We start from the raw sequence: 16,905 nt of genomic DNA, 5'->3' as shown, positions 1-16,905 counted from the left end.
AAAAAAAGATTTTTTCCTCCTCCGACTTTTTATTTTTTTGTGCAAAAGAAAATTGGTCCAGCAGCTAAGAAACCTTCACTTGGAAGTCTGCAAAATTACAGCTCTCCGCCTGTGGAAGTTTGGATGATGATAATCTGGTGGACACAGTTGGCTGCGACCTGTGGCTATTATTTTGCATACTACTTTTTGATGACTGCAGGGTTTAAGAAGATAATTGACTCCCCACAATATATCTAATGACACAACTGGGTCAATTAGCAATAATAAGATAATAGACCAACATAAAGGATATGAGTGGATCAGCACTTTAATGGCTCCTGTTCTTAATGGATTGAATGGATCCAGTAGGTACATGGCTTTGGTTGCAGTAAATCGAAATATTGCTTTGCCTTTATTAAGAACAATGAATGTCTGTGGAAAGATAAACAAGTTAAGACACTGAGCTGAAATGCGGGACATTAAAGGAAACCTATCATCAGTAATGTCATTTTTAGCTGGTGACAGCTTCCAATAGCCTTTACTGTGCTGATTTTTAAAATGCCTTTGTCAACATTCTGAATCATTTCAGTACTTTATATAAGTTTAATTCACATTACCTGGCTCCCTGCCAGCAGCGTGTGGTGAGTCCTGGGGGAGGGGCAGCTGCAGTCTGTGTGTCTGTGTCATCTAATGCATCCTGCCTTTACTCCACACCATCCCTCTCCATAGGGACAGATTAAGACTGCCATGGGCCCTGGGCTGTATGAATGTTATAAGCCCTACAAGTCTAGAATTCACGTCTTCAGGGATGAAGTATGTGTTCCTTCTGCCTGCTTTCAATCTGCAGTTTCAGAACATTTGGAGGACCAGGTAATGTGAATTAAATGTATATATAAAATGCTGAAATTATTTATAATGCTGACAAAGGCATTTTTGAAATCAGCACAGCATAGGCTATTGGGACCTGTCACCAGCTAAAAATGACATTCCTGGTGACTGGTTCACCATTAAAGACATGAACTATTGTTTAAAAAACAGTTTAAAAAGACTGTATTGACCGTGATCTTCACATTCTGTACTCCACAAAGAAGAAAGGTTTATAAGAGCAGTAAAAAAATAAATAAACACAATGGGAGCAACTATTATGTGGCCGGACCCTGTTGATTTATCATGAGTTGTATGGAGAAGGTCCAGGAACTGCCCTGTTGTGTTATTCTGTTCAGGAACTGTGTTACGGACATCAAATAAGAACCCTACATGGTAGATGGCAGAATCTGGAAAACAGTGTTAGGCTACATTCACACTAACGTATGGGGGACGTATATACGGCCGACGTATATACGGCCGATATACGTCCCCCATACACTTCTATGGGCGCACGGCACCCTACGGGAGTGGTACGGTGCAGCACACGTGCGGCACCGTACCGTTCCGTACCCGGGAAGAAGATAGGACCTGTCCTATCTTTTCCCGTAATACGGCGCCGTGCGCCATAGGTTGCTATGGAGAGGGGCGGGGGTGAGCTGCGCTCACCTCCTCCTCCTCTCCCCGTACACTGCCGTTGCCCGCTACGGTACGGTACGGGCGGGCAACGGCGGTGTGAATATTGCCTTAGACTGGGATGACAAGGGCCACGCCTGGATACAGGGTGGTGGAGGTGCCTGGGGGCAAACTGGAAGAGGCCCTCACCACAATGTTTTTCATCAAAGTAAATGTAGTAATATATATATATATATATATATATATATATATATATATATATATATAGTCCCAGTAATAAATATATATATCCCCCACAGTAATGAATATATATACAGCTTTTCCTGTAATACATATATACAGCCCCCAATAATAAGTATATATTCAACCCCCCAGTAATGAATATATATACAGCTCTCCACATAATACATATATACAGCCCCCCAGTAATGAAGGGTGCAATTAGAGATAGAACTGCCCTCATTACTATCCCATGTCTACTGCTAAGTTGTGTTCAGTCTTTAGGCCCCCTACTTTTTCCACACGTGGGATAAGTCTCAGGATGAGTTAGTGAGATTGTTGGACTCTTTACATTGTTATTCAACAACCCAACCGTCCTCCCAGAAGTAGGCAAACACAGACTCCTATGTTGGAAAGTGTGCAGTGACATTCGTATATGACAACTTGTGAATGGGTTCTCCCTACCGACTTGGGGCTCCATGCAAGCTTCTATCCCAGACCTGGCAATGTGTTGGCTTCCTACATAAATACCAACCCAGACTCAATTTTGAAGTTTTCCCTTACATTTTTGGATACTCACATCCCTGTCTGCTCATGTCCTCTCTCAGGGAGTGTGTGGTATTGCAGTTCAATCTAAGTGAATGGAGCTCAGCTTCAAAAACCTAAAAAATTGGTAAACGGATCTGGTACAGTTTTTTGGATTCTACAATTATACTTTTAATCCTGTACAACCTTATAAGGAATTGGGTGTCCATGCCATGTTTGATGTGATTCTACAGTAATGGAGTATAAGTTGCTCTAGCCATAGATGAAAGAAGACATGTTGTTCTAAGCCTCAACAACATAAATAAAAGTACAGAATCATGGTGAACTGTCTACACTTTACCTTTTGGTTTTTGTAAAATGGATCCAAATCTTCCAGGGGAACCCCAATGAGCTCTGGTGGTGGGTCACCATAAATAAGTGGCAGATTCTTCCCAGCTTCCAATCCATTGTTTGGTTTAAGCACCACATCTTCAAGAAGCTCAATATTTTTGGCTTTCCGTATCTCTTCCTCTTCGATTCGCTTTTCTATTTTTGCAAGACTCTCTTTAGTAAATCGCCGCAGGCTGTCAGGGCCGGGAGGGAGCATTTTGCCGGCCATATTGTCATTCTGTATGTAGGAGAGATATAATCTGGCGTGTCTGCCTCAGAATCTAAAACCTACAAAACATAATAGAAATGTATTAAAGTCATAGCAAGCAGAGAACTTTCAAACAACAGCAGCTTACTACAATGATACAAAGTGCAACATACATTGCCAGTTCCAGTAATGTCCAGAAACTGTAATGAAAAACAAGGCATTCTACAAGGGAAATAAGGATCTTTTCAGAAAGCACAGAAGTGCAGTGGTTAAATGTAGACAAGTGATAACCACTTGTATGGGATCCCTGACATTGATCTGTCTCTATACATGGCAGGCAGATCAGTTTAACTATAAAGTCCAGAGCAAAGACACCTCTCATATAACTTATAACTCTAACAGGTCTGAGCATCAGATTTAGAGAACGGTGTCCTGTCTTATAGGGTAGCGTTCATTTAGGGACATAGCAAGAGTAGTAGTCACATTCAAGCCCTCTGTCACAATGGAAGTCCATAATCTTATTACAGCACATGGTAGATGGGGTATCTGAAATGGTTGCTCTGACCCATACATATTCTTAAATAACTGTAGTACTAGATTCTGGCCATTTAAAAAGACAGTCTGAGTCAGCAAACATGAGCGTCTGTCAACATTATTGCATATCTACCAACATTTGGGACAGAAAAAGACATAGAGAGGGGCAAAACCCTAAGCCCAGCCCATTACCTCACGCCTCATCATACCCCCTAGATTACAATAAAATCCACCTCAATGGATTTTCATATAGTATAAGCCCCCTTCCAGTGACCAGTTGTATAATATAGACCCATATGTATAATACCCCCTTATATTACTCACATTGCACAATGTAACCCCTGTCCCCCCCCCCCCTTTTCACAATGTGCCCCCTGTCCTCCTCTTTTACATAATGTGTCGCCTGTCCTCCTCATCCTTCTCCTCTGCACAACGTGGCCTCTGTCCTCCTTCTCCCCCATAACACACCGTGGCCCCTGTCCTCTTCCTGTTTCTCTATGTAAAACAAAAACATTTGTTCCTTATCTCTTCCTGTTCCCCTGCAGCAGCCCTGCTTCTACCTCTATTACTGATAGTCGCAATGATGTCATTACATCCTCGGCTCAACATTCCAGTAACATTGGTATAATGATGATATGGAGAGCTGACGGCTCTCCTTACCATCATTGTATTCAATTATAGAGAGTTAATGTCCCAGGACAAGCCTCTCACTGCCCAGCACTGTCCTGCCGAATCCGGGACAGTTGAGAGGTATTTTGGAGGTTATTCATCCTGGCACATAAAGGGGTCTTGTTTAAGAGAGCCCATGGAGAATGTGAAATGGGGATCAGCTCACCTTCCAGCAAACATGAGTGTCCTTGTGCGGCCACTTAAGAGAGCCCATACCTTATACATCTTAATCGCTATGTAGTAAGACAAACAAATAGAATACTCTTTTATTTTACTATATGATATATATTTGCAGTAGGTACAGTTATACTTTTAAATATATGTATTGTTATTTTGCTCTCCTTTGATTCATTTTCTTTTTTTTCTACTATGTGCAATTTATTGTACTATCATCCAGTACAATTGTAGGAATGTGATTGTCAAGAACTATATTGATGTCAAATAATATTTGGAAAAAAAAGCTTTTACGGTAAATACAAAATGGTAAAAATACAAACAAAATTGGCAAAAATATTTTTTTATGATAAGGGATGTATGTAACTATCACTATTGCCATGTGGCTATAGCCCAATGCTGATTACAAAATAAAAGGTTAACTACATTCGGATGTTTCAAGTGTCATTCAAACTAACAAGTACTGTCATTTCTAACTCATTAGACCTCTTCTTATAACCTTTTTCTCCTTTAGGATATTTAGTAAGTTATAAATCAGTTTATACGTTTACATTGGTCTTGTAAAGACACAGATAGGGGAAAATGAGGACCTCTTAGCATTGGGCTCTCTGAAGCCATTCCAGGCACAGGGCTCACTCCTCAGCTGCCATCCTAGATCACCCATAAGGGGGGTCAAGTTTCGCCAGCCTGATGACTCTGTTCATTCCTATGAAGAAGGAATGATGCATAAAGCAAGAGACGTATGAGGAGGACAGCAGGAGTAAGACAGAGCACAAACTAACATCCGGGGTCCCTGAAGCAGCCCTCCCTCTTCTGCATACTCCGTCCCATTCCCTACTATTTTGTACACCTAAAAATGCCCTCGCTTCCGCTTCTTACTAAATTCAATCTGATGCTGGAATGATCCTTTCTCCTGTCGGCTGGATTAGCTGTGAACTGATACCTTCCTTTAAACATTATAAAGCATGTGGACTACTGCCAGTCCTTTGACTTGTCTCTTCCAAGCCAAGTAGCTCTTTTTTGAAACAGGCTTCATCTTCAAGTTTGTCTTTTAATGATATCAAAGACCACATTTAGCATATCCATAATAAACGTAGCTAGCAGAGTGCCAAATCCAATGAAAACCTGCAATGTACAGCTCATATAAGGGATGTAACCAGTATCGAGTGTACCCCCCTCCCCAACCTGAAAAAAGGAATGGGCTCGGTTCTGAACTACTAGTCCAATAAATCTGTACTGTAACTGCAACCATAACCTCCTCCTTTTCCTTGACAGGACTAGATTGCATATATATAAAGTTTTTGAATGCTAGCCAAGAGGGTGGAAAGCTTTTATCTGTGCCCATGTGTGCTGAAAATAAAAGGTATCCTTACATTAAAGGAATTGTCCACTTTAAGCAAATAATTGATATTTTTGTGTAATATTAATTCTCCAATATACTTTCTGTATCAATTTCTAAAAGTTTTCTAGATCTTTGCTGTCATTTTATAGGAAGCTTCATTGTTTGCTTTCAGTGGATAGAAATCAGTCTCTGGTCATGTGATCGTTAGTATCACGCAGGGTAATAAGAATTGTGGGGCACATTTACTTACCCGGCCGTGGAGTTCACAGAAAGTGCATTGCTCCGACAATAATGCACAGTGCCAAGACTCACTAAGATCGTGCACCTGATCATCTTCTTCCTGGCGCATGTAAGTGCATTGTCTTGCGACACAATTTTAAAATGAAATCCCGTGCTCAGTCCGAATCCGACGGATCGTCCAACGGACTGCCCCACCCCCAGATTTCTGTTGCATGAAAGCCGGCACCAAAATCTAATTGCGTGCAACACAATCCCCTTCTAAATACCTGTCTCAGCCGTGCAATCTTCGAAAATATCAGACGGAAATGTGATCCGCGGACCCTTAATAAATAAGCCCCTGTGTGTTATAATGAGCCATGACTATGGACTGGTTTCTATCCACTGGAGTTTAACAATTAAGTTTATTGGAAAATTATATAACTTTTCATTACACAAACAATCAATCAATTATTTGCTGAAAGTGGCCCACTCCTTAACCCCTTCAGGACTAAGCCATTTTAGGGTTTCAGGACAAAGCTCGATCTGCCCTGTGTAAGTGGTTATAACTTTGGAACACTTTAATTTATATAAGAGGCTTATATAATAAAACCCTGTAAATTATCCCATTAAGAAACTAAACCAGTCAATGTATGAAAAACTGACTTTAAGAAGTTTGTTAACCCTTTAGGTGTTTCACAGGGATTAAAACCAAAAGGTGCAATTCACAAACTGTAAATTTTTAAGACAGTACATTAAATTGAGACATAAATTAAACATTCACAAAGGATTAAATGATGAAAAGCTCTACAAAGTTTGATATATATGGGCACACGGCTGAGCATAGAATTGGAGGAGCAATGTTCAGAACAGATTTGTATTGTCACATTTTACAAGCTTTAAAATGTTTTTTTTTTTGTAATTTGAACATATGGGGACTTATTTTTTTTCAAAATGAGATCCACTTTTCAGGTACATAATTTAGGCAGATTCAATTTTATTGGCCCTTCACCATACCATAAAAATAATATGTTATTTTTATTCTACGGGTCACCACGATTACGGTGATATCTCATTTATACAGCATTTTATGGGTGACTTATTTTGCAGAATATAGAACGCATTTGCTTGTTTTCGCATCGCCATGTTTCCAAGAGGAGTAACATTTTTATTATTTTTTTGTTTACAGAGCTATTTTAGGGTTTGTTTTTTGCAGGACAAGCTGTACCTTTTATTGGTAACATGTTGTTGGAGTAAATGCTACTTTTGATCACTTTTTATCCTTTTTTTCATGAGGTTGGATGTGAAAATATCACAATTTTAGTGTTTTTTTCCAGGTTTATTGCGGGTTCAGTAACAATTTTATTGTATTGCATGGGTTGTTACGGACGCGGTGATACCCAATGTGTAGTGTTTTCGTGGAGATTTTCACTTTTTATATTGTATGTGATTTTTACATTGGATGTGGGCGTAAGGGGACTTTAAAGGGGTTATCCAGGTTTTAAAAATTACTGAGGGCAGTGCTGGGGCAGGCAATTTAAACATAATAAACATGTACTCACCTCGTCCGGCACTGCCGATGTCCCGCGCCGCGGCCCGTCTTCTCTGTGCGCCGGTTTCATTACAAGGGCGCACAGGGAGCTTCTGGCCGGCCGGAAGATCCCATCCGACACCATCTCCCAGCGCTTACAACGCTGGGAGATAGGGACGGATGGGAGGACCCGGCCACATCGAACTCCCTGTGTGCGTCGTTTTGTTTACAGGGGCACGGATCGAAGGGACCGCGGCACGGGACATCGGCAGCGCCGGAGGAGGTAAGTGGATGTTTATTATTTTTAAATAGCCCTCCCCAGCCTGGCCCTCACTAGTTTTTAAAACCCGGATAACCCCTTTAATTATTTTTTTTAATATGTTTCTTAAATCTACACTCACCGGCCACTTTATTAGGTACACCTGTCCAACTGCTCGTTTACACTTAATTTCTAATCAGCCAATCACATGGCGGCAACTCAGTGCATTTAGGCATGTAGACATGGTCAAGACAATCTCCTGCAGTTCAAACCGAGCATCAGTATGGGGAAGAAAGGTGATTTGAGTGCCTTTGAACGTGGCATGGTTGTTGGTGCCAGAAGGGCTGGTCTGAGTATTTCAGAAACTGCTGATCTACTGGGATTTTCACGCACAACCATCTCTAGGGTTTACAGAGAATGGTCCGAAAAAGAAAAAACATCCAGTGAGCAGCAGTTCTGTGGGCGGAAATGCCTTGTTGATTACAGAGGTCAGAGGAGAATGGGCAGACTGGTTCGAGCTGATAGAAAGGCAACAGTGACTCAAATCGCCACCCGTTACAACCAAGGTAGGCAGAAGAGCATCTCTGAACGCACAGTACGTCGAACTTTGAGGCAGATGGGCTACAGCAGCAGAAGACCACACCGGGGGCCACTCCTTTCAGCTAAGAACAGGAAACTGAAGCTACAATTTGCACAAGTTCATTGAAATTGGACAGTAGAAGATTGGAAAAACGTTGCCTGGTCTGATGAGTCTCGATTTCTGCTGCGACATTCGGATGGTAGGGTCAGAATTTGGCGTCAACAACATGAAAGCATGGATCCATCCTGCCTTGTATCAACGGTTCAGGCTGGTGGTGGTGGTGTCATGGTGTGGGGAATATTTTCTTGGCACTCTTTGGGCCCCTTGGTACCAATTGAGCATTGTTGCAACGCCACAGCCTACCTGAGTATTGTTGCTGACCATGTCCATCCTTTTATGACCACAATGTACCCAACATCTGATGGCTACTTTCAGCAGGATAATGCGCCATGTCATAAAGATGGAATCATCTCAGACTGGTTTCTTGAACATGACAATGAGTTCACTGTACTCAAATGGCCTCCACAGTCACCAGATCTCAATCCAATAGAGCATCTTTGGGATGTGGTGGAACGGGAGATTCGCATCATGGATGTGCAGCCGACAAATCTGCTGCAACTGTGTGATGCCATCATGTCTATATGGACCAAAATCTCTGAGGAATGCTTCCAGCACCTTGTTGAATCTATGCCACGAAGAATTGAGGCAGTTCTGAAGGCAAAAGGGGGTCCAACCCGTTACCAGCATGGTGTACCTAATAAAGTGTCCAGTGAGTGTATATCTATATTTAAATATAATATATTTTTTAAAAAAATGTTTTTTAATGTTTTATTTTGCCCCAGCTGTTACTCTGGAAGCCTGGCTCGCTTTCTGAAACCAGGTGATCGCTATGATATCACTGTACATCATGGTGCGGTATGTACCCATACCTTATGAGGTACAGTTACGTCAAGGCACGGGAAGGGGTTAAAGTTACATTACAAAGTACACCTTTAGTTACAGAGCTTATGTGTCCACTGGATGCAGTGATACAGTGACAGCTACATTGACATCTGCAGCTAAGCAACCATCAGCGAGCCACTCATCTCATGGTAATCTTTTTTGGTAATCTACCTATAAGGTGATCAAACATACAGCCTTATTGGCTCATGTTTCTCCTAAAATGATACAAGCTGTAAGATATTACTATTCACAGTTCTTAACTTTCATGGGCATTAAGATGCTATAAGGTTTTCTTCTCTCTCCCCATACATGTATATGGTGATGTCAGGAGAAATAACTTGTTGTTACAGTCACATGTATTGTGAAGTTATACTATTGTGTATATCCATTGGTAGATCTACAGGTATTTCAATAGTTGTTCATTCATTCCAGAGGTAACACAGGGCCTGAAATCTCTGTACTCCATCACACAAGAAGATTCCAGTTTTGAGCCCATATGCTTCATTTTATTCATTTTATAACACTGTAAAAATAAAATATAAATGGACAATTTTTAAATGTAAAAATAGAAATCCTGAAAAAAAAAGATTCTAGATACTGACCAGTATTCAGTGACGAGTAGTGAGCAAAAACTTGGAGATTCAATTAGCCAATGTGTACACAGAGCGTAAGACATAGTACAATCTAAGAACAGGTGCCTGTATCACCCATATCATTATCATCTGAGTAGCATATCTTAACGTCAACCAAGACTCTATTTATAGCCAAGGAGAGGAGTTTGATGTACAGTGTGGTCAGACAGGTGCCACTTGGTATGAGCAAGGAAAAAAACATATTTCTGTACATGTTACGGTGTTCTTTATGTAGTTTTATACCCTAATTTAATCATTGAGAACAGGTTAGTTTACATGGATTTATTCCAATCTATTCCTTTAAAGTACTTGGAAATGGCATTTTGGCCATCATGCCCCTGGAATTCTATCATGTCCTCAGGAACAGTTAGGATTGGGGTGTACTGGTGATTGCTATGCCATTATCATGTCACTTGGGTCAACTCTATTAGGTTGTCCATTATACATTATTATAGTTTAGTGAACCATAGCCAATAGTTATTTGGTCACAAACCAGTGTGCAAAGGTATTCTTATCAATGGTGACTTTTGTAAGTATACTTTTGCGATATCCTCAATGCACATAGTTGTACCGAACTGTATTGTACAGATGACAGTATGGAGTGCTTCTGATTGTATGTAGAGATGCTTGGAAGTTTTTTTTGTCATGCTACAATATAGAGGTATTGTGCCCTATTATTCAAGCACAAATTATGGCATGTAGGGTGTCTATAGGTCTATAAAATGCACCCTTTGAGCGTCTATGTACCACCATCCATGCACACAGCTGTGTTATGGATCTGTAACATACAGATGTAGAGCCCAAGGGAACCAATGGACATTTTTAAATATCTGTTAGACATCCATTATTGTCGTAAGATTTATCCGAAACAAATTCTTTGAGTGATTCGTTCTGGTGCCTAAAAGGCATCAGATACATACAAAATCTACAAATATATTCGATCATCTATAGAACCCACAAATAGTGTTTATAGATCTATAATATCAATATTGAGTGTCCATGTGCCATCAAACAAGCAATGTCTCTCTTATATGGGTTAATATAATATAAAAGTAAAGGTGATTCTAAATATAAATGGGATCAAGAAGTGGAACTTTTTTTTAAACATTATAAGCAATTAAACATTTAAATTTTAAAATATCAATAACCCAAATGAATTTCCAATTTTATGCTACATCATCAGACAGACAGCAGTTCATTACATTGTCATTGCAGAGAGGTTGCATACAGCGTCACTTTTCAGAGACCAATTCAGAAGGCCCTGCAATACAGGGGGTGTAATCTATACTTAAGATATCTGTGTTATGCTCAGAATTCTGGTAGATGTCTCAGCACCTCCTGGAATCAGGATTATCTGAGGGAGGCAGCTGATATTACACAGAAGTCCCTCTTCTCACCTCATGTTGCAAACCCACACTTAATCATGAATACATTCTTATCATTGCCAATATCATGCACTGGCTGATCGATTTGCCAAGTACACGGACAAGACTTTGCTAACTGAAGACTCATGATATTATATCCTGCAGCATACATGATATATATATATATATATATATATATATATATATATATATATCTATATGTACCCGTATAGCAGACACTGTACACTAGTATATGCAAGTGTACTATAATTCGATTTATAATGCATCAGACGGCTCCGGCCCTGCATGGTGTAGAGTTGCGTAGGTGTAGGTGTGCTCGCACTGATCGTGGGTGTTAACTATTGAAATGCCTCTGGCAGCTTTGCATGGGTGCCGCCATCATGGACACCATGACAGTTTCCAGGACCTATCATTCTTCCTGATCTTGAAGCTGAGGAGCAAAAACAGAAACACCAAAACAAAAAAGGGTCAGGTCATTAAGGGGGGTCAGCAGCCTGACTCATGTGCTTCCCGTAGTCCCATTTCTTGCCCTGCTGTCCTTTTATATGCCAGCTGGACCTGTCACTTGTTACTGCCTGGTATATTCCTATAGCTAGATCATTTGCTGTTGGATTTTCTACAGTCAAAGTTTTGAGAATGATACAAATGTTGATTTTTACAAAGTCTACTGCATGAGGTTTTATAATGGCAATTTGCATATACTCCAGAATGTTATAAAGAGTAATCAGCTTAACAGCAATTAATTGTAAAGTCAATATTTGCCTAGAAAATGAACTTTTTCCTCCAAAACACATTTCAATTTCATTGCAGGCCTGCCTTAAAATGAGCAGCTAACGCCGTTTCAGTGATTGCTCCAGTAACAGAGGTGTGGGTGCTGATGAGGACAGGGCTGGAGATCAATCTGTCATGATTAAGTAAGAATCACACCATTGAACACTTTAAAGTGATGCTGGTGCTTGGCATCATTGTTTCTCTTCTGTTAACCATGGTTATCTCTAAAGAAACACGTGCAGTCATCATTGCACTGCACAAAACTGGCCTAACAGGGAAGAGTATCGCAGCTAGAAAGGTTGCACCTCAGTCAACAATCTATCGCATCATCAAGGAATTCAAGGAGAGAGGTTCCATTGTTGCCAAAAAGGCTCCAGGGTGCCCAACAAGGACCAGCAAGCGCCAGAGCCATCTCTTAAAAGTGTTTCAGCTTCAGGATCGGGCTACCAGCAGTGCAGAGCTTGCTCAGGAATGGCAGCAGGCAGGTGTGAGTGCATCTGCACGCACTGTGAGGCGGAGACTCTTGGAGCAAGGTCCAAGAATCAACTTTCCCATATTTTGGAACATCTGGAAAACAGCTTGTTCGGAGAAGACAAGGTGAGCGATACCACCAGTCTTGTCTCATGCCAACTGTAAAGCATCCCGCAACCATTCATGTGTGGGGTTGCTTCTGAGCCAAGGGAATCGGCTCTCTCACAGTCTTGCCCAAAAACACATCCATGAATAAAGAATGGTAGGAGAATGTCCTCCAAGAGCAACTTCTCCCAACCGTCCAAGAGCAGTTTGGTGATCAACAATGCCTTTTCCAGCATGATGGAGCACCTTGCAATAAAGTAAAGGTGATAACTAAATGGCTGAGGGAACAAAACATAGAGATTTTGGGTCCATGGCCTGGAAACTCCCCAGATCTTAATCCCATTGAGAACTTGTGGTCAATCATCAAGAGACGGGTGGACAAAGAAAAACCAACAAATTGTGACAAAATGCAAGCATTGATTGTGCAAGAATGGACGGCTATCAGTCAGGATTTGGTCCAGAAGTTGATTGTGAGATACCAGGGAGAATTGCAGAGGTCCTGAAGAAGAAGGGTCAACACTGCAAATGTTGACTTGCTGCAGTAACTCATTCTAACTGTCAATAAAAGCTTTTGTTGCTCATAATATGATTGCACTTGTATTTCTGTGTGTGATAAAAACATCTGACAACCCAGAGGGCAACAGATCATGTGAAAATATAATATTTGTGTCATACTTAAAACTTATGGCCATAACTGTAATACTGGAAAGAAAGTAGAGAAGTACTTTGCACTTTGCACCTTGCACTAGAAGACCCAATATGTCAATGCTGACATAGCCTATTGATTATTATAAAAACAACTTATGCTACATGCATATAAACATATTTTTACGTGCTGTATCAAATCTGTTGTTTTGCAGCCCAATATCACAATCACGTCACAATCACGTCACAATCGCTGTTGCAGGAGGAGGGACCACAACCTGGTCCGTAAGCGGAGAGGGACCTGATCAAAGCACTAAGCACTAGGCCCCTTCTGTATAGCGCTCTGACCCATTACTAAATCTTAGTAGACTGTAATATCAATTGTGTTGTATTTTAGACATCAGTACAACTAAAGGATCTTTCCCCTCCAGCACTGGACGCCAGAACAGGATTATACAATCCCACGGTTTGTGTTATGATGTCATTGTGTTCTGGCCTGTTTGGCTGCCAGTGCTTGAAAGAAGCTGAAACATGTGAGACCCGTGGCAGAAGGTAAGTGGTTTTATTACTTTGAAGTCAATATAGCTTCAGCCTAGCCCCTCACCAGTTGTGCTATGCTCACATCCTTTAGTAGGTTTCCTTTTGTTTTGTTATCACTATTATAATGTCACATAATAAATTATAACACAGATTGCGGCATAATCTTTTTATATTATAGCAGAAGCATGACAATGCGTAACCTTTCATGCATGTAAGTTTATTGCAAATGTTGGGAGGCCCCATTATATAGTCTTCCTCTTGGCCATAAGGACACAATTTACACCACAACATTGGTCCAATACTGGCACACATTATGGGGCACATTTATTTACCCGTTCCGTTGACGCCGCTGATCCGAAATGTCCGATGAGGATTTGGAGCTGCCACAATTCACTAAGATCTTGAGTCCAATTTCCTGCATGTGTCGCTTCCCCACTGAGGTCCGCCGGAGTTCACCTTCTTCCTGGTGCTTGTGAGTGCTGATCTTGCGACACAATTTCATTTTTAAATTCCGCGGTTTGTCCGATTCAGTCGGGTTGTCCGACGGCCACGCCCCCGATTTGTGTTGCATGAAAGCAGGCGCCGATGTGCCACAATCCGATCACGTGCGCCAATTCAGCGCAAAACAAAAAAAATTCAGGAAGCCCGATGGACGATGGAAATGCATCCAACGCCGACGACCCTTAGTAAATGTGCCCCATTGGGTGACCATTTTAACAAAACATAATTGCCCAAAGTGCACAACCCTTGAAGTAACACCAGTTTTCAAGATCATGCTATAGTGCTTTTATTTCCCCAGCCATAACTGTCTTTGGTTTTGGGGGTTCTTGGAAGAATGGAATGTGGTAGGAAAACAGGACTGTGCACTACAGAATCTGCGTCACTGAAGTCCAACAGAAACACAAAAAACTCTTTAGTGCCAACCAGGGCTGTGAAACTATGAAAATACTGTGAAAAAGTGAATGGGGCTTTTATTCACTTTTAAAAATTGTGTGAATGTGTGGTGTAAAACTTCTTAAAAATGTAATCGTTTTTGCACATGTAAGCCCAAAAATTTGGTAACCCCATTATGCAATGTATTGGTTCCTGGGTGGCTTGCATGGCTTAATAAATTGCTACTTCATGTCTGTCTGAGGATAATCAAACAACGAAAATGTAAAAGAATAGATAAAAATTAGCTATTATCTGCACAAACTTAGAAGCCAGAACAGGACATGATGAAATTGGAGCACAGTGGATTGTCATTCATCTAAGGATGAGCAGACGTACATTTTGGAAAAACATCTGTTCCGCCCAGTGACACGTAGGTCAGTAATTGCTCTGTGATACAAGTAATTAAGTCACAACTGTTGTTCATTGCGGATTTGAGCTGAGGGTCCCGCGGAATGACAGGCATGTACCACAGGCAGGTGTCTCTCTGTAAGCCCGCCAGAGCTTTTGACATGCCACGTTGCCCCTGCTGTGTCTGAAAGAAGCCAGGGATGTAAACAAGTGGATATAACACCTCTCCAGGGCAGGGTCAATAGATCTCTAATCCCGCAACTGTCTGCGGCAGCTAATAAAATCAACAGATATGATTTTTGGGATTATTTAGGAGGGAGCGATCCTGCAAACTTGTAAACTAAATTTAGGAGGAAAGTTATGCTGTGTTCTTTACATATAGGATACACTTTCTTAATATAAAGATCAACAGCTTATCACTTAACAATTCCCCAAAGAATGGGATTATCGCCTGCATACAAGAGGTCTGTGTTCTCTTTTCTCTATGACGGTAATAGGAAAAACAGAGGCATTGATAGAAATAGAAATACAGCAGGGCTAAAATAGTTATTTAACATTTTGGCCGTGGGAAAAAAACTGACGTTTTTGGGTCCATGGAGGACAGTTTGCTACAAAAATATGGCAACAGATCCAAGCTTTGTGTCCTTGACCTAGGGTTCCTTCACACATGTATTGTTTATAACAATTTAATGCTTGTAACATGTCACTAGACATGTCAAGTGTCCCACACCACGCAAAACCATTAAAGGGGAAGGCTGGTGCAGGAACAGGAACAGCCCATTGTAATACCCAGCAACACATAACATTCTGATCTACTCATTTAACACCTTTGGTACCCCAGCAAAAAGTAACTGTATCTGCGGCACATAAATAACTTTATAGAGAGAGTCACTATTATTTTTTATATATGAGCAAGGCACAGTAATAGTACTCTTACTCTTTATATAAAAGCGAGGCACAGTAATAGTACTCTTATTCTTTATATATGAGCAAGGCACAGTAATAGTACTCTTACTCTTTATATAAAAGCAAGGCACAGTAATAGTACTATTATTCTTTATATATAAGCAGGGCTCAGTAATATTACTCTTACTCTTTATATAAAAGCAAGGCACAGTAATAGTACTCTTATTCTTTATATATAAGCAAGGCTCAGTAATATTACTCTTACTCTTTATATAAAAGCAAGGCACAGTAATAGTACTCTTATTCTTTATATATAAGCAAGGCACAGTAATAGTACTATTATTCTTTATATATAAGCAATGCACAGTAATAGTACTCTTATTCTTTATATATAAGCAGGGCTCAGTGATATTACTCTTACTCTTTATATAAAAGCAAGGCACATTAATAGTACTCTTATTCTTTATATATAAGCAAGGAACAGTAATAGTACTATTATTCTTTATAAATGAGCAAGGCACAGTAATAGTACTCTTATTATTTAAATAAAAGAAAGGCACAGTAATATTATTCTTATTCTTTTTATATAAACAAGGCATAGTAATAGTACTCTTACTCTTTATGTATAATCGAGGCAGAGTAATAGTATTCTTATTCTTTATATATGAGCAAGGCACAGTAATAGTACTTTTATTCTTTATATATAAACATGGCACAGTAATAGTACTCTTATTCTTTATATATGAGCAAGGCACAGTAATATTACTCTTACTCTTTATATAAAAGCAAGGCACAGTATTAGTACTCTTATTCTTTATATATAAGCAGGGCTCAGTAATATTACTCTTACTCTTTATATAAAAGCAAGGCACAGTAATAGTACTCTTATTCTTTATATATAAGCAGGGCTCAGTAATATTACTCTTACTCTTTATATAAAAGCAAGGCACAGTAATAGTACTCTTATTCTTTATATATAAGCAGGGCTCAGTAATATTACTCTTACTCTTTATATAAAAGCAAGGCACAGTAATAGTACTCTTATTCTTTATATATGAGCAAGGCACAGTAATTGTACTCTTATTCTTTATATATGAGCAA

The 16,905-nt window shown here is 40.1% G+C and overlaps 1 protein-coding gene across 1 annotated transcript in view; it reads right to left on the bottom strand.

The window, feature by feature from the left end:
• SCN4A (sodium voltage-gated channel alpha subunit 4) overlaps positions 1 to 16,905 on the bottom strand; it is a 96,519-nt gene that overhangs the window by 56,399 nt on the left and 23,215 nt on the right. The window contains exons 2-3 of the mRNA XM_072111128.1: positions 2,585 to 2,901; positions 294 to 411 (exon numbers count right to left, since the gene is read on the bottom strand). Of these exons, the coding sequence (XP_071967229.1) occupies positions 294 to 411; positions 2,585 to 2,842 (376 nt within the window). The 5' untranslated portion in view covers positions 2,843 to 2,901. The remainder of the gene's footprint in view (positions 1 to 293; positions 412 to 2,584; positions 2,902 to 16,905) is intronic.

This window comes from Engystomops pustulosus, chromosome 6 (genome assembly GCF_040894005.1).
Source record: "Engystomops pustulosus chromosome 6, aEngPut4.maternal, whole genome shotgun sequence".
Taxonomy (NCBI): Eukaryota; Metazoa; Chordata; class Amphibia; order Anura; family Leptodactylidae; genus Engystomops; species Engystomops pustulosus.
This window is presented reverse-complemented; position numbering and strand designations above follow the sequence as displayed.